The sequence below is a fragment of the Procambarus clarkii genome, chromosome 22 (assembly GCF_040958095.1).
Source record: "Procambarus clarkii isolate CNS0578487 chromosome 22, FALCON_Pclarkii_2.0, whole genome shotgun sequence".
Lineage (NCBI taxonomy): Eukaryota > Metazoa > Arthropoda > Malacostraca > Decapoda > Cambaridae > Procambarus > Procambarus clarkii.
This window is the reverse complement of record NC_091171.1, coordinates 17,738,984-17,763,912: the sequence shown is the minus strand read 5'-3', so window position 1 is coordinate 17,763,912 and position 24,929 is coordinate 17,738,984. Positions and strand designations below refer to the sequence as shown.

Here is a 24,929-nt window from a genome sequence, read left to right as displayed (position 1 = left end):
TCCTTTACTCCAGCCTATCCTCCTCTCACGTCGGAGAATCTAACCCTTTTCCTATCCGGCTGATATCTCAAAATTTTGTCAATTGGTGCCGTCGGGAACCCGTCATAAAGCCCCATTATACCCAGGGAAAACCTCCATCATCAACGTCCCATAAGATAACACCACTATTCTCAACCCTATAAATCAAAGCTCGATTGTTAAATCATTTCTCTGGCCCCGCCACAGCGAGAATATTGGCCCCCATGTCAGCACAACATTCATCAGACCATCGGGTTAGGTACACTAATATCTGCTCGACTCCCTAGGCAGGAGGATTCAACGGTAGAATTTTATAGTCCCCTCAAGGCCAGAGGCTGTAACGTTCCGTCATTCAGCGCTGTACTTAAAGTACGCATTGTAACGGGGACGGGGAGGAAGGGGAGGTAGTATGTTGATGTGTTTTAAGTACTGCATTATTTTCTCGCGCGTGAAGGTCATTTCCTAGTTCACTTGCGTCTTTGTTCTGAAATCCATATTTTCTCTCTCCTGGTCATATCTCCGGCACCCAAATAATGAGAAGCTATGATACATTGTGAGGCAAGGGGTGGGAGGAGGGAAGGACTAAGGTACTCTTCCTTGGAGGTAAGGAGGGGATTAAGGTACTTCCTTGGAGGACTGAAGGAGTAGGGTACTCTTCACAGGATCGTTGTGTGCAGGAGCTGTGCGTCATACCCCAAGCTTGGGAAGCAACTGGTCTTGGTGTCTGTGGGTCTGGAGGAGGAGGAGGACGACGACCATGAGATAACGGTAAATTGATATCCTCTGTAATGTATTGCCGCTGGACACACTGCAAGGAACACTTTCATTTATACTGCGTATTCATTGATCGTTTAATTAACGTAAATGAAAAACCCGGATTATACCTGACCTTTTCATATTGTCTTCAGGTTCCCTAGACTCCTTCGTGAGTGAGACGCCAGCATAAATGAACTGTGATGTAATTAGAAGACAAACAGGAATTGCCTGTTATATTCTGTAAACGGGGCGACTTTGTTAAGATTGTTGAATGGTAAGGCTTACAGTTTGGGAGAACATCATTTACGCATTACGAAGGCATGTTTAATACTGTTAACTATAATTTGTGGTGCTTGATTTGCAGTGTCGAACCGTCACTGATGGTCGTATAGCACGGTCAGTGACGGTCGTAACACGGTCGTATAGCATTGTCAGTGACGGTCGTAACACGGTCGTATAGCACCGTCAGTGACGGTCGTAACACGGTCGTATAGCACCGTCAGTGACCTGGCCTAGTCCAGGTGGACCCACCGTCAGTAACCTAGCCTAGTCCAAGTGGACCCAAACTAGCCAGACATAGCAGAAGAATGATCTTCCCTCCTGGATCATACCTCCAGTGGGCTCTGAAAGTTGTTCTACCCCTGAAGCCCAGCCTGGGGGGCCCCTGGCTTGACTTGCAAAAACTTGCAAAAGGCTAATAGAAGGCCCAGAGACCCACTATACAACCTGGCTGGTCCGGTACTTCTTGCAGGAACGAGTCTAATTTTCTCCTGAACGCGTCCACTTTTTGTACCGGCGATACGTCTTGTTGGCTGGGAGGAAATGTTCCAGAAGAAACCAGTACATTTCTCACCAGTATGTCAAGAAAGATTGTCAAAGAGCAATTCGTCGCGGGGGGGAAGCCAGCCACATGACGCTGCCAGCAACTGACATGTAAGAGTAAGATATGTGCAAATGTTGCAGCATGCAGATGAGCCGCAGTGTGTGTACTAGATGAAGACAATTAGAAGATTCTTGTTGAAGCCATACGCAAGATTCTAGATGAAGCCAAACACAAGACACTAGATGAAGCCATACACAAGACACTAGAGATGTAGCTAAACAGAACAAACTATCTTGAGGTTATCTTCTTGAGATGATTTCGGGGCTTTAGTGTCCCCGCGGCCCGGTCCTCGACCAGGCCTCCACCTCCAGGAAGCAGCCCGTGACAGCTGACTAACACCCAGGTACCTATTTTACTGCTAGGTAACAGGGGCATAGGGTGAAAGAAACTCTGCCCATTGTTTCTCGCCGGCGTCTGGGATCGAACCCAGGACCACAGGATCAGAAGTCCAGCGTGCTGTCCGCTCGGCCGACCGGCTCCCTTGAACTAGATAAAGCTGAGCAGAAGTAGATGAAGCTGAGCAGAACTAGATGAAGCTGAGCAGAACTAGATGAAGCTGAGCAGAACTAGACAAAGAGCTAGAGCTGAAGCTATATTGTCAACTCAACAATTTACTGAAGCGTCATGATGTCCCACGAGTACCCTGACCTCCGCAGGCGGTGGTCCACACACACACACACACACACACACACACACACACAAACACACACTGCCACACACACACACAGGACAGTCATCCAACGCGTACAAAAAATGTTTTTAATCCTAATTTACACTCAAACTGAAGAAAACACTAAAGATTTTGTATACAAGTGCACCGGAATGACCCCTCCCAAAAAGCCTGATGGCCACGATAAGTTCTCTCAAAACCCGTCCCACCTCATTGCAATTTGACGTAAAAATCTCCCCCCCCCCCCTTACTTAAAAGTCCAAAAATTTATGTACTGTACTAAAGATCACAATGTACTTCCACCTACAGTTTAGACCTATTGTCTTGTGTATGACCCTCTGTCCTGCGTGACAGTGAATACCAGCATTTTCCTCACTTTTAATAAGAATCAAAATCCTCAGATTAGGCAAAATTGTAATTAATTTTGTCAATAAAGATGTTAATAATAATAAGCGGCTCGCAAAACTGACGGGATATCCTGTTCTCTATTCGTGGGTCCTAGGCAAGGTTAGGCTACGCAAGGCTAGGCTAGGCTAGGTTAGGGCAATTTAGTGCATCAGTTTAGTGATGATGCGAACGCTCAGGAGGACGGGCTGCTCTAACGTCCTAGCTGATGAATAGTCAGCACAAATTATAACTGGATTTTCCCTGCCACCATTGAACAACCATAACATAACGCTGGACTCTGCATATATTACGGTAAAGCAAGGGGATAGTCGTAGTCCAGGAGGGCGAGGACACTTCCAGGGGGCCCAAGTCGTCCTCAGACTGTCCCCATCTCACCTCTCCCACATCTCAAACACGTATTCTTAAGAACAAATCCTCAAGGGCCGTGACGAGGTGTTCTGTGTGTAACGCATTCTTAAATTTAAACGTACCGTGGGCCTCAAAAATTTTATTTTCCTGAATATAAATTAATATTTATATTCATATTATAATATATTCATAAATTAATATTTATATTCATGAGTAACTGTCATTCTTCATAAAAAAAACGCCAAACGCTCGTTAAACCGACAAACTCACTGTTTACGAGTGTAAAAAACAAACTCTGACATTTAAGAACGCAACTTACGACCCTCGAACATGAACAAAGCTTTGCGCTCTTCTGTTCCACTCGCACACCTTAATAATAATCTAACTGCTTCACTCACGCACGGCAAATACCAGTTATTGCTAACAGAACAAAAACATCTAACTTATCATAGTTGCTGCGTGGACCAGAGGAGCGCCACAGCAGCTGTGGCGTGGACCAGAGGAGCGACACAGCAGCTGTGGCGTGGACCAGAGGAGCGCCACAGCAGCTGTGGCGTGGACCAGAGGAGCGCCACAGCAGCTGTGGCGTGGACCAGAGGAGCGCCACAGCAGCTGTGGCGTGGACCAGAGGAGCGCCACAGCAGCTGTGGCGTGGACCAGAGGAGCGCCACAGCAGCTGTGGCGTGGACCAGAGGAGCGCCACAGCAGCTGTGGCGTGGACCAGAGGAGCGCCACAGCAGCTGTGGCGTGGACCAGAGGAGCGCCACAGCAGCTGTGGCGTGGACCAGAGGAGCGCCACAGCAGCTGTGGCGTGGACCAGAGGAGCGCCACAGCAGCTGTGGCGTGGACCAGAGGAGCGACACAGCAGCTGTGGCGAGGACCAGAGGAGCGACACAGCAGCTGTGGCGAGGACCAGAGGAGCGCCACAGCAGCTGTGGCGTGGACCAGAGGAGCGACACAGCAGCTGTGGCGAGGACCACAGGAGCACCATAGCAGCCTACAAAAACTTAGGGATGCGTCGCACTGATGTATCAAGAAATAAAGAGTACTATTACTTTCGCATATAACAACCGAGCTTGGACTACAAGCACCGGACAGAGGAGCAGGAGTGGTGGCACACCCGGGGCAATTACCCCTGGGGTGCCCTGCCCCGGGGGCTGTGTCTCACAGCTAGTAACAAGCCAGAACACAGCCTCGTCCAGGGCCTACGTGGGCAGGGGGGAGGAGGAGGAGAAGGTAAAAAGTGGCCTCGAACGAACCCCTGCACAAGGTCGCCGCCAGGCTGGAGGCGGCCAACTTTCATTTCCCGCGTCGAGTAGCGTCCACCACCTCCCCCCATCCCCCCCCCCCTCTACCGCTCCACCCCTTCCCGCCTAACCCCCACGCCCCCTTCGTTCCTCCGCCACGCCCTGTCACGCGACGCCCCGCCCAGCCTCACCCCCACCTTGTCACGCCCAACCCTTCCCAACACCACTCCCACACTTCCGTCTACCTTACGGGGGGTTTTCCCTCCACAGTTTCTTAACTCGCGACGTGGTCCTCAGGACCTCACACCTCCGCTCCGTCTATCATTATTACTATCCAGCAATTCAATTTCTTTCTTTATTATGCACCCCATACCCATCCCGTGGGCGGTGGTGTAAAGGGTTACAGAGGCTCATAATCGGTTCAGGAACTGAGCCCTCTAATGGGCTCAAACAATGGGCAGAGCTAAAAAAACAATGGGCAGAGTTTCTTTCACCCTATGCCCCTGTTACCTAGCAGTAAAATAGGTACCTGGGTGTTAGTCACCTGTCACGGGCTGCTTCCTGGGGGTGGAGGCCTGGTCGAGGACCGGGCCGCGGGGACACTAAAGCCCCGAAAGCATCTCAAGATAACCTCTAGTTCGTTTAGCTCAGCAAAAAAAATTTTTGACGCTAGTTACAAAATCACGTCAAAATAAACCTAAATGTATTCATCAAGAATTACACAACAGTTTCTAGCAAACTTTGTAATACTGCACAAACAATCTCCTTGTAATGTAAACACAAAAGCTAGAAAGTGATCGCACTAACGTCACTATCAAAATATTGACAAACACAAATAAAAGGTGAGAGAGGATAAGTTACGAGGCGAGGGGTTACGTGAGCCAGGATAATATTAGCTCCTGGCTCTGCCAACTCAACCATAACATGAGCTTTCATGCACTACAATACAAGGGAAAACATCGTCCGTCCAACCACTTGGACTGGACGGTCGAGTGCCGGTCTCACTTCATGCAGGTCCGACGTTCAATCCCCGATCGTCCAATTGGTTGTGGCACCATTCCCCCCCCCCCCATGTCCCATTCCCAAATCCTTATCCTGACCTCTTTCAAGTGCTACAAATAAATAAAGCTTCATATTAATATATATAAAAGATATATATACTACTATATACTTTTAAAACTATATACTAATAAATATATAGTTTTAAAAGTACTATATCGTTATGGCTTGGCGCTTTCCCCTGATAATTCCAAGTGCTATATATAGTTTTAAAAGTATTATATCGTTATGGCTTGGCGCTTTCCCCTGATAATTCCATTCACACGTCAAGTCTTCCACAGGTCACAACATACAATGTGATGTTCGCCCGTCAACACATTAACCTCTACGCTATGAAATTAACGAATAAGTCAAGACTGGAACCGGATAAAAGTGGCACCCAAGTCATACCAAGGAGATGAAGGTACATTCAAGAGACGTGCGAGTCATCAGGTTGGAAGAGCCAACCTTTTTTTTTTACCGTGGAATTAACTCGGCTCATTTGTTTTCAAGATGGAACTTTGCTCGTTCATTGTGGCTAGTGTGGAGAGCTCGACTACTTCCCGCAGCCCGGCCCCCGAGACCTGACTTATTAACTCGAGTTCAATATGTTGTTGTGAAGCGAATAATTGGTTTAAAGGTAATGCGGGACTCGAACCAGGTCCTGCAAGATGTCCTAGACCCACATGCAACCCTGGCAACGCGACAGGGTCAAAATCTCGAATGTACAAACAACGGGTTATCTTCTAGCATGAGGTTACCTTGAGATGATTTCGGGGCTTAGCGTCCCAGCGGCCCGGTCCTCGACCAGGCCTTCTTTTTGTTACACATCCCCAGGAAGCAGCCCGTAGCAGCTGTCTAACTCCCAGGTACCTATTTACTGCTAGGTGAATAGTCATAAGGGTGAAAGAAACTCTGCCCATGTGTTTCCGCCTCCGCTTGGGGTCGAACCTGGAACCTTATGATTACGAATCCCGAGCGCTGTCCGCTCAGCCGTCAGGCGGGGGGTACTATAAATTACAGCGGCTGACAAACATTCAAGATTGTTTTGCGGTTTAAGTTCGATTGTCTTAGTACACCATTTTCTGTCCGTTGTGACAACTCGAGAGGGCTGGCTAACCTGGGGTTATTTTGAGCCTGGAGCAGCCACCATTAATCGTGAAGATGGAATATTTTTATATTTTTTTTTTTTTTGGTAGGGATGTGGGCCTCAGGCTAGGTACTGGAATGGCTTAAATTATCTCGAGCGTTGATTTCGCTATTAACGACTCGTTAACCATTATACATCCAGACCTCTAATTCCCGGTTTGTGACCGGGAGGGGGGGGGGGGGAGTGCATCTGAGGGTAGTGGATATTGACTATCCTACTTTTAAAACTGATTATGAATTTGCTTTATTGATGCAATGCTTTTTATGGCGTTACGAACAGGAAGTTTGTTCCTCTCGTCTTCAACTGTTCAGAACGCAGGAGTCCCTAAATCCACGCTCAGTCTAAGTTGTTAATTTGTCTTGTACCGTCAGATAGGTGGTCAAAAGTCCTGGCCCTTTGATGCTTCTAGAGTCCTCTTCACTATGACACACACACACATACACACACACACACACACACACACACACACACACACACACACACACACACACACACACAGCATTGGGTATATTCAATAATTTGTGTCGTATCACTATTTTTTTCTGGCCGAAGCTAAGTTAGATTTTTTTCATTCACAACACGTTAAGTATTCCAACATTATACTTTTTTGGGGGCTGAGCGTTGACCCTATTCTTCAGTTCAGTGACAGGATCTGACAGCGTATTTTACACAGAATACGTTATTGTTTAACTTTTTCTCGCACCGAAGTAATTGGAATTTGTCTGAGATGAGTTTCAGGTTTTACAATGAGCAGAGAGGCTTTGCTGACACCCGAGTGACTAGTTCAGCATTACACCTATGCAATATTCATGCTGATTTGTGTGTTTGTAACTGCATGGTCCAAGGAGTAAGAACCTGGGTTATTAAGACCGTTAATGGGTAAGGGGTCGATGGTCCCTGGGGCCCCTAACAGTGAGGGGTGACCCCGGGGGTGTGTCGCCCACCCATCAGGGGGTCCCCTGGCTTACACCCAATGCTCCCCCCAGCAACAATACCCAGTAGATCATGTAGTCTATCAACCCGGTGACATTAGCCAACATGTCACCGGATTGATGGACTACGTGATCGACCATATAGTCCATCAATTATATGGACCAGTTGATGTACTATATGGTACACCATTTACTCCATTAACTAGTCCAGTTCCTCCAGTTTGCTACAGCTCCTCCAATTTGGTACACACGGGTGTTCAACATTCCACATGGAAGTATTGTGAGAAAAGAATGATTTTCAATGACCTTATGTGTCAAGAAATTGAAGACATATGCAGAAATGGGTCGTTATCCTCGGCTACGGAGAGGCCGAGGTCTGTGTTAAGACAGCAAAAGGCATCCCCTAGGATGAGGGGAGAGGAGTCTTTGTCACAGTAGATGATATCCCGATAACCTTGCCCAGGCTAGTGCAGGTAAATTAACTAGGCGAAGAGCAAAGTCAGTAAGACTATGTACACATTTGGCTAGACTAAGAACTGGGGCACGATGTAGGAGTGGAGAAACAGCGACTTGAACCATCGGGATTCTAACATCGACCCTCCGAAAAGCGAGGCTATCGCTCTACCAACCTATCCAAGTATAGATAGAGGGTGTTTGTCACAGGGTTGTCGAAGAGGGTACTTTTCATCACTAGGGCAAAATTTGATCCGAGTGGGGGACTGGGAAGAAAGTATGCCGAGGCTGGGAAAAAGGGTTACTTTTCACTGTTAGATGAGAAAGTGGACATTTGGGGTGATACGGGATAGCTCGGGCATTTGACTAGGCGGATAATGGGTTCGGGAAGAGAAAGCGAGAAAGCGGCAAGCCATTTCGACTAATACAACACTTGAAAGAAATCAGGATAAGGATTTGGTATGGGCCGGGGGGAGAGGGGGGGGGGGAACCACCGTCCAGCCCAAGTGGTTGGGCGGAAGAGACGTGTCAATATCTACGCTGGCGGAAACAGGTTGTCTCAAGGTTGAAGTAGAAGGCGTCTTTGTACAGACTCAAGGTAATTGTCTGTAAAAGAAATGAAAAGGAGAGGGAGCGCTCTTCATTTATTCTAAAGAAAGCAAGTCCTTGTTTAAGAAAAGGGGGTCAGCCTGGGCTGTAGAAAGGAGTCTGTTAATTCTGGGGTTACCTGTCAATGACGGAGACGGTTCTCACTAGAGCCCGTGCTACATGGATATTTCGTTCTGAGTAACTAAATCTAAAGTCAACAAATACGGAGACAGGTACCTGGATGGATTAGTCTAGGTACTAAAGGATGGATTAGTCTAGGATCGGGGACAGGTATCCGCATTGAACGAGGAAAGAGTCTGACCAGGAATAAGGCTGAATAAGAGGGTCCATTTCTGCTTGGTGGGGGGGGGGGGGGGTTGTCGGAATGTGTGTAGGTGAAGAGGAATCTGTCTAGACAGGGAGAGGAGAGTCAAGGCAGCAGGGGGAGCATGTTGTGGGGTCCTGTCCAGGCCGGAGGAAACGAGTCTTTCTGATACGGGAGAAAAGTCTTTGTTCAGCATAAGTAAGAGGGGTCTTTAAGTTAGGAAAAGAAAGAAAGAGGAGAAAGAGGAAAGAGGAGAAAGAGGAAAGAGGAGAAAGAGGAAAGAGGAGAGAGACAGACAGACAGAGAGAGAGAGAGAGAGAGAGAGAGAGAGAGAGAGAGAGAGAGAGAGAGAGAGAGAGAGAGAGAGAGAGAGAGAGAGAGAGAGAGAGAGAGAAGAGAGAGAGAGAGAGAGAGAGAGAGAGAGAGACAGAGAGAGAGAGACAGAGACAGACAGAGAGACAGAGACAGAGAGAGAGAGACAGAGACAGAGACAGAGACAGAGACAGAGACAGAGACAGAGACAGAGACAGAGACAGAGAGAGAGAGAGAGAGAGAGAGAGAGAGCGCTTGCGTGGGAGAATACAGAACAAAGACTAACGGAGGGGGAATGTCAAGAGTTCAGTTAAGTAAAGGAGACCCGGGCAGGAGACCAGATGGGAGGGGGGAAGGATGGAACGGGATAGAAGATGGGGAGGGGGGGAGTGGGTGGACAGGGGGGGAGAGAAGGAGAGGGGAGGGGAGGCATGCAGGGAGGGAGGGAAGGGTTAAGGAGGGGAGGGGACGGAGGAAGGTGGATAAAGACAGAGGAGAGGAAGACACAGTGCAGGAAGAGCGAGACAACACAGTGACAGTTCAAGAAGCTCCAGCCTCACTGGGCCAATATTATCTTTGAACATGAAAATAATGATTTGCGAGAATCTAAAAAGAGTTGTGAGTCAGTGTTGAGAGGTAGTCATAGAGGAAGTAGTAGTGACAGGCAGAGGAGACAACCACGAGAGGCAGCTGTGAGAAGCAGTCATAGGAAGCCATATTGAGTGGAAATAGTGAGAGGCAGTCATGGGAAGCAGGAGTCAGAGACAGTCATATGAGGCAGCAGAGAAGCAGTCGTAGTGAAAAGAGGTAATGAGAGGAAGTAGAGGCAAAAGTGAGAGAGTCATTGGAGGCAGCACTGACAAATATATATGGCAGGTGTGGGAGCAAGTGATGCGAGGCAGTGTATGGAGGGAGACACACCACACGACCCCACACTCCCAACCAAAGACCAGCACCTAACACCATCTCCTGTTCGCCGCAGAGATAATGGATATTCAGGTCCAATCAGATAACTGTGTCAAGGAAGTGGACCAATGTATAAGTAGCCCCCCCAACCCATCAGGTACTCTCTCTCTATATATATATATTAAGACTTGCTCAACGGGTATTCTCAGGTCCCAAACAGGTACGTATTACACAACATCAGGGAGAATATCACATCAATTAACATTATCTCAGAAGGGTATTTAAACCTGCAAATTAAAAAAAATAAGAAATAAACACACACAAGAACATTGGGTGAGTTAGTAAAGCTTTGGTGAAGGCGCTACAGAAAAAAACACGTTAAGAGTTACAGAAATACTACAAGTTACAGAAGCTAACAACTGCCTCCTCCTCCTCCCCCTTCCTCAACATATTCGTCAGGACGGCAAATTCTCACCTTTTGAGATGGATATTTAAGTGATTCTTTAATATATTACTGCAATATAAGGTGAGGATCTTGCCGTTATGAATATGGGTGAGTGTGTGAGGATGCTACTGCCAGGTGCCAGGTAACGTAGTGCGTGTGGGGGGGGGGAGGGAGGAGGAGGGGGGGAGAGAATGGGAGAGAGAGAGAATGGGAGAGAGAGAATGGGAGAGAGATGGGGGGAGATATGGGGAAAGAGATGTGGGAGAGATGGGGGAGATATGGGGAAAGAGATGGGGGAGAGATGGGGGGAGAGATGGGGGGGGGGGTAAGGGTGTAAAGTGAATGTGGCGTGGAGAGTATATGCAGTGTAGTGTGATTATGGAATTGAGTGTCGAGTGGAGAGTTGAGTGGACAGTGAGATTGCACTCTTTAAGTCCATTGAGTTTAAAGCCGGAAGGCGAGTAAGAGAGCGAGTAAACAAGAGTGTGGAACAAGAGCGAGTGGATGGAACAAGTGCGAGTGGAACAAGAGCGAGTGAATGTGAACTGGCGTAAAATCGCGCTGTAAATGAGACGTTATGTAGGTTAGACATTTAAGAGCGAAATGGAAAGTGGACCAGTGGTAGAAAAAACAAAATAGAGTAGGGCAGGAGTAGAGGATGGTGGCCGTGTGGGCGTGGTGACCGTGGTGACCGTGTGGGCGTTGTGACCGTGTGGGCGTTGTGACCGTGTGGGCGTGGTGACCGTGTGGGCGTGGTGACTGCAATGAAAAAGTGCATAGGTGCAGCAGCATGCAAGTGTAAGCATGTGAGGATGAAAACACACAGGTGACAGAGTAAGTGAGAGAGTGAGAGTGAGTGAGAGGGGTGACAACACAGGTGACAGGCGGAGGGAGGACTACACCTTTTACGTTGCTGCTCCTCATCTGGTGAAGTAAAGCCGATTCTTCTCTTGTTTATGCTTGACGCGTGACACTGGTCTATACTCGGTGACTGGCACTCAGTGTTAGTTGCTTGGTGAGTAACAACGCACTTTAAGGCCTTGTAGATTATTGGCGGGTGAGTCAGGAACTGAGGGTTCACCTGCTCACCAACATTTCAAGGTAAGAGAATGAAACAATGAGTTCCCTCTACCTCTTTTATTTGAAGCACAATGCCCAGGTCGATTGATACAAGTTTCGTGGTGTGAAGCAGACACACAGGACTGCCCCTCGTGTACACTGGACCAACACAGGTGATAAATATAAACAAAAAAGAACCAGGTATAGGATAGGCTTATCTCTACTTAAGCTAATGAACCAATTTTGACATTCAGCTGCGGCATTCAAACATAAACAAAGGAACAATCAATGCATGAAAGGAGTAGCTGTACAACTATGTACATGGGATGTACAAGGTGGGTGGGTGTGGGTGTCTTTTGCGTGTGGTGAAGTGCGGCGTGAGTGGTGCACAAGTGTGAGACTACAACACTGGCGCAGGCAGTGCTCCGTGCACACTCACAGCCCGTCCCGCCCTCCCGGTCCGTGTGGCCAGCTGGCCCGTGAATGTCAGCCCACGAGACGGTGCCACTGGCCAGCTGGCCCTCACATGCAAGCCGGGGGGGCGGCTGACGGTGGAGAGCCCCGGCCCGGCGTGGCACCGCGCGTTACCATCCGTGGCTCTCTGGTACAGAGGAGCCGGGAGGACACGGGCCGCACACCACAGGCAAGCACAACCACTGGCAAATGGACCACATTTCCTGCAGGCAGTTTATGGTCAAGCATGACCCATGGCCAACATGCTACGAACTGGGCCTTGGGCCGCATAGCTTCAGCATTTAAGACAAAAATTTAGATGCCGTGGGTGCGGCCCGCGGGGCACGGGGCCACTAGGCGAGGTTGTGGAGTGCGTGCTGGGCTCCCTGGGGAGGCAGGCGGCTACAGCGTGGGCGGTGCGAAGGATGGGCGTGGGCGTCACCGGAGACCCGTCGACTTACTTGAGCTATCGGACTCGTCATGGGGGGTCACGAGGCCCGTCGCACCCGTCCGTCGGTTACGACCGCAGATCTTGGGACGTGGAATAGCCCAGTCGTCGTCAGATTCGGAGCCAGCTTCCGCCACCTGTACACTGGAGTGTTTTGGGCGGCGCGCCTCCTTCTGGAGTGTCTTGGATCCCTGCGAAGTCCCTAACACCTCGCGGCGAGAAAAACGACAGTTGGGTTTTCTCGTATAGTCGAACTCGTCTCCGGACCCCGAGGAGCTGTGGCTGTTGCTGCCGCCATCACTGTTGTGGGCCTCGCTGCGGCGGTGGTGGTGGTGATGGTGCTGCTGGTGCTCGCCAGAGTGCTGACGTTTGGGCTTCAACACGTTCTCAACCCGCAAGTGGTCGAACAGTGGGTGACCCGTTTTTGGCACGGAACGTACTTTATTTTGGCGACTGATGGCTTCAACAGTTTTCCGGTACTGGATCACTTCCACTGACTCGTAGATGTTCTCATCGCTGGCAGCAGAGCGAAGACTGCCCAATAACGTCTTCTTAATATTTTCGACATCGACATTACGTTTATTGCTGCCTTTAGAGGTGTGGGAGCCACTGCGAGTGCGTGCCCTCGAGTCGTTCTCGTTATGGTGTCGGTGCTTGTTCCCTTCTGTCATGAACACGTCCAAGTAGTTGGCGTCGTTCTCGGCGCCCAAGAGCTTGAGACTGTCGAAGGTGGGATACCCACCATCTGCAACCATCTTCCTCAGGTCGCGCATCTTCATCATGCGGGCGTAGTCGACCTTATCTTGGGCGTGACGACTCTTTAGGGCCTCAAACATAGGGTGGACCATAGGGGTGGCCTTACCCCGGGCGTAGAGCATCTCTCGGGCGCGCGGATTATGCATAGTGTGCATCTCGGGATGGAATGCCACTTTGGTTCCGTGGTAGGCAGGCATTGTGTTAACACTTTATCACTAGAATAACGGCGGAAGCCTTGAGCATATAATTCACTGACACTCGCAAACACCACTTATCTCACTCCCTCCCTGGGACACACCACTCCCCTCACTGCTTGCACATACACTGACGGCGCGTTTTCCTGACAGCTCTGGCGCTCAAACACTTTCTATTGACACAGGTTGTGGTTAGTAGCTGGATACGGGAGGTGGTAAGCCAAGCGTCACACTCGATGTGGGCGTGATTCACCTTCACACTGGCTTCACACACTCACAAGTGGAGGGGGACCGCGAAGCTTGGCGAGGCGCCGAGGGTGTCTCGTGGCAACGAGCGGGGCGTGGGGCTGGCTTGACCGCTCTTGTTACTTTCACTTTCCTGACGGAGGTGGCGGGGGGAGAGCGGCTGGGGCGGGGGCGTGTCTCTGGCGGTGGACTCCTGCCGTCTGAGCACCGCAGTGAGCCACTGTCCTGTGCGGCCGGGTTTAAGAGGCAGACTCGCTCTTGTCCCCGTGATGAAACCCACGCGTTGCGTCACGTGAAAGTTGGGCGCCTCGTCACGCGAGTGGCCACTTGGCTGGCGGAGGTCAGCTGCCGCAGACTCCCACTTGTGTAACACTCGTGGCCAGGACGGCTTCTGTGCGGCCACGCTCACCCGGGGATGGTGGCCACCACCTCCTGCTGCTGCTGCTGCCGACGATCACGCCGGGGATGACCCAGATGTGTGCTGTCCACGTCACGAACTCGCTGTTGCTCTTAATTCTTCACTAGACACTGTGCTTCTCCGTAAACTTCCGCTGGTTCTTCCTGATGTGAATTATTTTTGTATAGAGGTGAAGAGGAATGAGGCAGAGGGACTTGTTGGACTTGAGCAATTCGAGGAGACAGAAAAGTTGAATCTTGGTAGAAAATTAACTGGACAGAGATTATCCGTTTTCGGGGGTGGGGATAAACCGCTAGACAGGCTCTTAGTCGGCTTGGCTAGCTATCCTGCTTGTGCTGGTGCAGGCAACTGGGGCGTAAACAGCCGACACGAAGAACGAGCGCGAGCGGGAGGCTGTTCTGAGACACGGGGACCTGGTGGCTGGAGTCTGGACTCAGGCTACCGTGGCGGCACTCCCGAGCGTGTCGAGCCTGTCTAGTTAGTGCGGCTGGTCTGGGCTGCGGCTAGCGACCGAGTGACGCCCCTCCACTGCTCTACGCTCCCACCTCACGCACGGCGCTCCGGAGGGGGGAGCGTCAGGGACCATGAGGCGGGGGGAGGGGGGGAAGGACATGTGGGTATGGGGGCGTGGTATTGTGTGTGTGTGGGGGGGGGGTGAGGGAGGACATCCACTACCAACTGCGGCGGAGGGGGGGGGGGCTCCTGGTATATCCAGGGCACATAACCCGGGGATGAAGGAAGAGTGAGGGGAAGGAGAGGGGGGAGGAGGGGGAGCAACACAACAGTGAGAGTGATCCCAGCGGGTGAGGATAGTGGGGGGGGGGGGGGAGGTAGCAAGATGGAGTGGGGGGGAGCTCAAGGTCGCGCGCCACGATTACCCCCTCTCCCTCCTCCCCCCCCCCATTCCCCTTCCCCTTCCGCCTCCATCCTAAACGCTTCCCCCCCACCCTCCCCCAACCCTATCATCCCCCATTACCATGCACACACACACAATACACCAATACCATCACCCATCGCGGGCATCTACTACCATGGGTACTCACCAGCCACCATTTGGGGGGAGGGGGGAGGGGGGAGAAGGGGGGGAAGGGGAGAGGGGGAACGGGGAGGGGGGAAGGGGAGAGGGGGAACGGGGAAGGGGAGAGGGGGAACGGGGAGGGGGAGAAGGGGGGGAAGGGGAGGGAGGATTAACCTGGCTTAGATTACTAGGTAACTCCAGGGTTATTTCCTCATACTTTCTGAGGATATCTTAGCACTTACAACACTTTACTCGTGAACAAGTTTTTATGCCCAGTATCGTGGCATATGTGCACTGGTGAGAACTGTGGTGGGTGGGTACTGGCTGCATTATGGCGGGTGGGTACTGTCAGGATTATGGCGGGTGGGTACTGGCTGCATTATGGTGGGTGGGTACTGGCTGCATTATGGTGGGTGGGTACTGGCTGCATTATGGTGGGTGGGTACTGGCTGCATTATGGCGGGTGGGTACTGGCTGCATTATGGCGGGTGGGTACTGGCTGCATTATGGCGGGTGGGTACTGGCTGCATTATGGCGGGTGGGTACTGGCTGCATTATGGCGGGTGGGTACTGGCTGCATTATGGCGGGTGGGTACTGGCTGCATTATGGCGGGTGGGTACTGGCTGCATTATGGCGGGTGGGTACTGGCTGCATTATGGCGGGTGGGTACTGGCTGCATTATGGCGGGTGGGTACTGGCTGCATTATGGCGGGTGGGTACTGGCTGCATTATGGCGGGTGGGTACTGGCTGCATTATGGCGGGTGGGTACTGGCTGCATTATGGCGGGTGGGTACTGGCTGCATTATGGCGGGTGGGTACTGGGTGCATTATGGCGGGTGGGTACTGGCTGCATTATGGCGGGTGGGTACTATCAGGATTATGGCGGGTGGGTACTATCAGGATTATGGCGGGTGGGTACTATCAGGATTATGGCGGGTGGGTACTGGCTGCATTATAGCGGGTGGGTACTATCAGGATTATGGCGGGTGGGTACTGGCTGCATTATGGCGGGTGGGTACTGGCTGCATTATGGCGGGTGGGTACTGGCTGCATTATGGCGGGTGGGTACTATCAGGATTATGGTGGGTGGGTACTGTCAGGATTATGGTGGGTGGGTACTGGCTGCATTATGGTGGGTGGGTACTGGCTGGATTATGGTGGGTGGGTACTGACTGGATTATGGTGGGTGGGTACTGGCTGGATTATGGTGGGTGGGTACTGGCTGGATTATGGTGGGTGGGTACTGACTGGATTATGGTGGGTGGGTACTGGCTGGATTATGGTGGGTGGGTACTGGCTGGATTATGGTGGGTGGGTACTGGCTGGATTATGGTGGGTGGGTACTGTATTATGTAGGTAGTTGTATCAAGCGGGTATCTGTCCGCTTCCGGTTAAAACCAAACTATTTAATATCTAGCCACTGAGTATCTTAAGCTCAATGGTGGTGGAGTGATATTTAGAGTGACTCTAAAAGTGCTCTGCAGGCCTTAAATAACCCATCACAATGTATGTTGGAAGTAACTTGTAATATTAAATGGAATGTAATTTTTGCCAATGATAATAACCATTGTATAAAATTTGTGTGGATCCCATCCTATGTTGGAGATGGATAACATGACTTTGTAGATCGATTGGCCAATGAGGCTTGCAGGAAAGAAAACACTGATTAGGACTTTGGACTATCTAATGCAATTATTAGAAACATACATAATTAAAGAAATGAATTCAGATTTAGAAGAACTAAGTAATGCCCAGAGACCTGAAAGCTGCAGTATTTAAAGCTATGACAACTTCTGTAATAATAGGTATTTGTATGGTCAGCACAGTAACCGGACCAGGCAATGTGATGTAGTCATTGTGGAAATTCGCCTTGGCTACACGGGAGACATCTCCCGTCACGCAGGGTGCAGTCGCACCTCCACAGATCTCCAGTATCAGCTCTTGATACTGGTAATGGCTCAAAAGGGCCACCACTTACGGGCTATTCATGCCCGTGCCACCTTTTGGGTGGCTTAATCTTTATCAATCAATCAGCCTTGGCTATAGACACATCTGGCAGGTTAGTGAGGCTGAGCCACTACCAGAATACTCAGATTGTAAACTCTGTGACAAACCTTTAATGCATTCACTAGAACACAATATTGTTGAATGTTAAACCGTAAAAGACTTTAGACCTCCTGGCCTCTTGTACCACCAACTGTGTAACTATTTCATTGACTCTGGTGTATTGGACGACATCCTAACAATTTATCTAAAATTTGCTTGTCCATTTTAAAGAATGAAGAACAATTTTATATATATTATTTTTAAGCAGCATCTCTCATGAACCCATCCCTGCCCTTGTGTGGCAGTGCACAATAGAAAGGTGTATTTACATATTCATACATTGAAACATTGATTGTAAACATGATATATATGTGCTTCAGCCCACAGTTTAGACCTATTGTCTTGTGTACGATCCTCTGTCTTGGGTGACAGTGAATACCAGCATTATCCTCACTCTAAAAAGACTTAATTGAATTCTTCAGATTAGGCAAAATTATAATTAAATTTTGTCAGTAAAGATGTTAATAATATTTTCATATCTGACACCTATCAAATCGAGAGAATGAGCTGGCGATGCAGGCTCGTCTTGGGAAGGCTGGGCTCGTCTTGGGCAGGCTGGGCTCGTCTTGGGCAGGCTGGGCTCGTCTTGGGCAGGCTGGGCTCGTCTTGGGCAGGCTGGGCTCGTCTTGGGCAGGCTGGGCTCGTCTTGGGCAGGCTGGGCTCGTCTTGGGCAGGCTGGGCTCGTCTTGGGCAGGCTGGGCTCGTCTTGGGCAGGCTGGGCTCGTCTTGGGCAGGCTGGGCTCGTCTTGGGCAGGGGTACGACTCTCGCAGCGGCTGGATATACCAGTTAACACAGCTATCCTACGATTTACGACAACCGTCGTAAATGGACGGATGGTATAACGAAAATAAGGAGTATTCCGCCTACGATTCTCCGATATAGTATCCTACGATAATTGGCTGCGATAGACAAAGTCGGCAGTATAGTGCAAGAACACGCATGTATATGACGCAGTTTCAGTGTGTACATATCCTACGATATACCATTACTAAACCGTATGGTAGGGACGCCGTGAAGAGCAACGGGGGGAGGGCAGTACCGCCTCGGTGGTTGTGTAGTGTCCTAGACCAGTCAGAGGAGAGCGGACGTGCCAGTGTCCTGGGAAGTCCACTGCCCGGGTAGACGGCTGGGCATCCAGGGCAGCTTCCGGATGCCCCCCCCCCTCACCCTCATGCCCATGTCCCTCTGCCCCCCCCCCCCCCCCACACGTCCTCCCTCTTCAGTCCCCCTCGTAACACACACACACATCTAGCTCCCGTCCACCAGCACACACGCACACCTAGGCCCCCGTCCCCCCCCCCCCAGCCTGTCACCTACCCGCCCCCTCCCCAGGAACTCATTTCACTAACACAGACGCCAGCGCCAGCCAGCAAGGTCGAACTAATAGAAGAAATGGGGGGAAAAAACGCTAAGGACTAGCCACCACATAATCCTTACTAGAATGTTGCTTCGTGACCTTGGGGCCTGCAAGCGCCCCTCCAGGCCGCTCCGCCTCCCACTTACATATACCTACCAAAAAATTAAAAAAAATTGGGCAAGTGTAGACATGTTACTATCAATACTGTTTTTAGCTTTTGAGGATTTGGGGTGACTGGGTGTGAGGGGGTGGGGGGTGACGGTGTGAAAGGGGGGGTGACTGGGTGTGAGGGGGTGGGGGGTGACGGTGTGAAAGGGGGGGGTGACTGGGTGTGGGGTGCAAAGGAGAGGGGGGGGGGAAGACTTTAGACTGACATGCTCAGACGAAGAACAGGCAAAACTGCGGACAATAAAGCGTAGAAGGAGGAAGAGTTCCAGGCAAAGGCGTCAGGATAAGGAGAAGGTTCAATTGGCTGTTCAGAGGGTTCCAAAGCTGATTTGAAGGTTTCCACGAAGCAGAGAGGTAGGGGGGGATAAGCAAGAAGTGGAGGTACAGAGAGAGAGAGAGAGAGAGAGAGAGAGAGAGAGAGAGAGAGAGAGAGAGAGAGAGAGAGAGAGAGAGAGAGAGAGAGAGAGAGAGAGAGAGAGAGAGAGAGAGAGATATTGAGAGAGAGAGAGAGAGAGAGAGAGAGAGATATATATATATATATATATATAGAGAGAGAGAGAGAGATATTGAGAGAGAGAGAGAGAGAGAGAGAGAGAGAGAGAGAGAGAGAGAGAGAGAGAGAGAGAGAGAGAGAGAGAGAGAGAGAGAGATATATATATATATATAGAGAGAGAGATATTGAGAGAGAGAGAGAGAGAGAGAGAGAGAGAGAGAGAGAGAGAGAGAGAGAGAGAGAGAGAGAGAGAGAGAGAGAGAGAGAGAGAGAGAGAGAGAGAGAGAGAGAGGGGGGGGGGGGGAGGGGGATGGAGGATAAGCAGGAAGAACAAGGTACATTGTACTAGGGAGAGGGGGATGAAAGGGAGATGAAAGGGAGATGAATGGTGGGGTGAGAGGGGGGAATAATTGAAATATAAAAAGGGGGAGGAGAGAGGAAAGGAAATGAAGGGGGGGGGGGGAGGGTGGAAGAGGTAGAGGGTGCGGCAGTGTTGGACTTCACCTTCCCGCCATCTGACCTTTCAGTGGCAGTGAGTGACCTTTGTGCTTCTTGTGGTCATAACGTGCCACTATCCCACCCCCCCCCTCCATTCCCCCCTCCCTATTAAGGCCACTTCCCCGCCTCAAATATACCACAGTCCCTCCAAAATCGCCTCCACCCAATCCAAAACACACACACACACACACACACACACACACACACACACACACACACACACAGGTACACACACACACACACACACACACACGAGGGGGGGGGGAGGGAGGAGACGAGGGCCCAGGGACCACACAGGTACACAGTCCACACACACGAGCCACAGTGGTAGACAGGAAGGGTGTATATACCGAGGGGGAAACACCACCAGTTTGCAAGCCCCGCAACACAAGCCTGTTTGCCCAGACCTTATTAGTAAAATAACAAAACACAATAATTTCCTTACAGTCAACAAAATCTACCCCCCCCCCCTGCAAGTTCTTCACAATACAAGAACAACACGCGCAGCCCCCCCCCCCCCCCTTCACACCCCCAATACAGATACTATACAACCAAGTCAAACAAGTGTAACCACCGGCGAGTAAACACACAAACAACTTCAAAGCACGAAGCGACCAACCACTCGAGAGCGAGCTCATTATACCTGGGGGTTGTTTTTAGTGGCAATTCTCGTGCCCACATGACATTTGGGGACGACGCCTCGCGTCCTCCCCGGATACAAAGATTACATGTAAATCGAGTAAAATGATACTAGGAAGTTGCCTCGAGACTGAAAAGTTCCGACCCTGAAAGTTGCTGCGCCTTGCTATACTGGACCTTTCTCTTAATGCACCTCGATCCTGACCTCCCAAATTCCCATCTCCTTCCCCCACCTTAACTTTCCCTGCCTTTATCTGCCTGTTTAAGTTCCTTTCTATTCTCTGCCTTCACCTAATCACACCCTGGTCTCTTCTGTTTACATCCTCTCCGGATGTCAAGGATCCAGCCACCCGCTGGTCGAATGTAGTATTGTTTAGTACATTCGACACCTGTACTACACAATACACTCATAAGGATCATGTTTATATATTCCAGTGAAAGGAATGCTTGACACTGCCGCACAGGCCAGACACCGCCGGTTCTTGTCCAAGTATATTCGGACTCTAGACCCTTCAGGCAGCTCTGACTCGATTATTTAAAACTTGTTCCTGTGATACCAAAGACGACAAACTGGAAGGTGCTTTGGTAGTTAATTAATTCCTGCTTAGCCCACGATACTTCACCTTGCTTCTGATTTACTCCATCACGGCCACTTCCGTCTAACTCCAACACGGCCACTTCCGCCTAACTCCATCACGGCCACTTCCGTCTAACTCCAACACGGCCACTTCCGTCTAACTCCATCACGGCCACTTCCGTCTAACTCCATCACGGCCACTTCCGCCTAACTCCATCACGGCCACTTCCGCCTAACTTTAACACGGCCACTTCCGTCTAACTCCATCACGGCCACTTCCGCCTAACTCCATCACGGCCACTTCCGCCTAACTCCATCACGGCCACTTCCGTCTAACTCCAACACGGCCACTTCCGTCTAACTCCATCACGGCCACTTCCGTCTAACTCCAACACGGCCACTTCCGTCTAACTCCAACACGGCCACTTCCGTCTAACTCCAACACGGCCACTTCCGTCTAACTCCAACACGGCCACTTCCGTCTAACTCCATCACGGCCACTTCCGTCTAACTCCATCACGGCCACTTCCGTCTAACTCCATCACGGCCACTTCCGTCTAACTCCATCACGGCCACTTCCGCCTAACTCCAACACGGCCACTTCCGCCTAACTCCATCACGGCCACTTCCGTCTAACTCCAACACGGCCACTTCCGCCTAACTCCATCACGGCCACTTCCGTCTAACTCCAACACGGCCACTTCCGTCTAACTCCATCACGGCCACTTCCGTCTAACTCCAACACGGCCACTTCCGCCTAACTTTAACTCCAACACGTACGCGTACGCAAACGCGTACTAGCCCATGCTAGTATGCGTCCAAAGACTAGCAAAGGCGCATACACTAATAAATTGCTCTTCTGGATAATAAACTACCCTTCAGGATAATAAACCATCCTTCCGGATAATAAACCGCCCATCAGGATAATAAACTACCCTTCAGGATAATAAACCATCCTTCCGGATAATAAACCGCCCATCAGGATAATAAACCACCCTTCAGGATAAAAAAATCAATTAGACACGTTAATACCATAAACGGGGTGGGAAGGGGGAGGCAGAAGGGGAGGGAGGGGAGAGACAGAGACAGACAGACAGAGACAGACAGCATCACCTCAGCCCTGCCCAACATCCTCCTGCCCACTGGGGCTCAGCACCACCCGTTCCGTAATGTCATCCCCGCAAGGAGTCCACTTAACAGTTACTTCTCAGTAAGTGACTGTTGCCACCGGGCGACTGCCCTTTGCACGGCGCCCTCAGCCAGCGGGTCCTTGCAGCGTTGGCCAGCGTTCTGAATCTGGCCCATTTGGGCCGTGAGGAATGGCAACTTGTTATCAGAACTGGAACTGAAAATGTAGCATTTGGAAGTTGTTTGAGATAAAGATTTAAAGAACTTTTGGGTTAATGGATGGAAACAGGGATTAGGAACGGAAGAGCGTAGATACCTAAAATTGGGATTGAAATTTGAATAATCAGGATAAGAGGAAGGCAAACAAGAAATGGAGTTATGAAAGATATCAAAATTAATGAGGAGTAGAAATTAACTGTTTGCAAATATTTTAAAATATGACACACATTCAAAGTCTGTTTAAGCCTAAAAAATGAGCCGAGTGATTATTTTTAAGGTCCTATATATAAAGGCCGAAACATTGACCACTGACAGCGCCTCAGGCCCCTGCAGGGAGTGGGTAGGTGTGTAGCAGGGATTGGCTGACAGAGGGATACAGTTTTGGGAGTCAGGGAGTGTGAGGGTGGACGGGGGAGGGATGCCGTCATTCCCTGTCAGCTAAACGGGTGCTCGACGCGGCTATGGCAGCCGGAAAATAAAAATAAAAAGCCGGAAATCAGCCCTTACCTGTCTGTAAGGGCATAAATATACGCCCTTACTGTCAGGTATTATGGGGGGGGGGGGACGCTTCCTCTTGTAGTCTTACCATACAAGAATTTATAACATTCTTGCATGATCTTACAAGATTCTAACTTAACTTCTAGATTATTGATTCTAACTTACTACTATCAATAAAATAATAATTCAAATTTTTTTTATTTTATATGATTATTATATACAATGCAATATTATTTTGTAATAGACTAGTTTATTAACAATCTTATTGCCAGTGTTCCCATGTAAGTAACGGTCATGTCTTCTCACAGAGATATCTGGATGACACCCACACTGGTGTATTTGCTCTCTACACTTCAGTAAAGAACAAATGTGGTTACTGAAACACATTTCAATAAATTCAGTAAAGAATTTATTCTTTACATAAATATCACAAACACACAAGTGTGGGGTTTGTTATCCTACTGTACTCAGTAATATTACACCTAATTTATCTCTCTGGTCGCACCAGAGTCTGTATGATATCACAAGTGTTGGAGAGGGTCCAGGGCTTGAGGGAGGGAGGGAAGGACGGTGTTAAGGAAGAATTTTCCATTTTGTGTATGTTATTTTCACATAATTCAGGAAGTTTTGTGTATGTTATTTTCACATAATAATTCAGGAAGTTTTGTGTATGTTATTTTCATGTTATTATTGTGAGTTATTAGTATCATCTTAACTCTTGTGGGTTGTGATGAGATCTGCCATTTATGTGTATTTTAGTTTGTGTTTGATAGGGAATTAGGTATGCTTAGGGGTGCCTTCTCGCCATGCCCTGTGGCTGGGGGGACTGGTGCCCTGAAGCTACATAAACACCCTATACCCCCCCCCCCCTGAAGTGGCAAGAGGAGTTAGGGGACAACTATGGGAGGGAGGGAAGGAGGGTATTAAGGTATGGGAGGGAGGCAGAGAGGGAGGCGAGCAGAGGAGGAAGTGTTGGCGGGGAAAATCCCCTGCTTGCTATACTCCAGCCAGACTCATCAAGACGCACCCATTCTCCCCCTCTTGGATTTTTTTCCCCTACAACATTGTTTGGTTCAAGATCACATCCGCGTAAGTAAATATAGCAAGTCAGGTGCAATATATATATATATACCTCAGGTCCTCCAAACATCAGTAAATATAAATATGTAGTGTGTGTACAAACGGTGTACATGTACTGAAAATACATCCTCATTCATATATACATTCATACCTTCATAAATACAAATTGATGTGCGTATACTGATACGTACATTCATAATATATACGTCATATATACATACGTTTTCATATATACATACATATAAATATATATATTCATACTTCATAAATACATACCCACGTACATATGTATTACAAAAGCACACATTACGTAAGCCATTATTTGTTATTTTCGCCGGTCACCCCCGTCACCACGTGCCAGCCCCCGTCACCACGTGCAGGCCCACGTCACCACGTGCCAGCCCACGTCACCACGTGCCAGCCCACGTCACCACGTGCCAGCCCACGTCACCACGTGCCAGCCCACGTCAGCACGTGCCAGCCCACGTCACCACGTGCCAGCCCACGTCACCACGTGCCAGCCCACGTCATCACGTGCCAGCCCACGTCACCACGTGCCAGCCCACGTCACCACGTGCCAGCCCACGTCACCACGTGCCAGCCCACGTCACCACGTGCCAGCCCACGTCACCACGTGCCAGCCCACGTCACCACGTGCCAGCCCACGTCACCACGTGCCAGCCCACGTCACCACGTGCCAGCCCACGTCACCACGTGCCAGCCCACGTCACCACGTGCCAGCCCACGTCACCACGTGCCAGCCCACGTCACCACGTGCCAGCCCACGTCACCACGTGCCAGCCCACGTCACCACGTGCCAGCCCACGTCACCACGTGCCAGCCCACGTCACCACGTGCCAGCCCACGTCACCACGTGCCAGCCCACGTCACCACGTGCCAGCCCACGTCACCACGTGCCAGCCCACGTCACCACGTGCCAGCCCACGTCACCACGTGCCAGCTCACGTCACCACGTGCTAGCCCACGTCACCACGTGCCAGCCCACGTCACCACGTGCCAGCCCACGTCACCACGTGCCAGCCCACGTCACCACGTGCAGGCCCACGTCACCACGTGCCAGCCCACGTCACC

General features: G+C 50.2%; 2 protein-coding genes across 7 annotated transcripts in view; both read right to left on the bottom strand.

The window, feature by feature from the left end:
* The window catches only part of for (cGMP-dependent protein kinase for), a 579,799-nt gene that overhangs the window by 159,999 nt on the left and 394,871 nt on the right, over nt 1-24,929 (bottom strand). The gene's annotated exons all lie outside the window — the stretch shown is intronic.
* On the bottom strand, nt 11,602-14,585 carry LOC123757918 (uncharacterized). The gene has a single exon (XM_069329492.1). It carries the CDS (start codon nt 13,390-13,392, stop codon nt 12,430-12,432), a length of 963 nt encoding a protein of 320 aa, XP_069185593.1. The 5' UTR covers nt 13,393-14,585; the 3' UTR covers nt 11,602-12,429.

Excerpts from the sequence above, each read along its gene's own strand:
- LOC123757918 (XM_069329492.1), bottom strand. The coding sequence starts at position 13,392 with ATGCCTGCCTACCACGGAACCAAAGTGGCATTCCATCCCGAGATGCAC.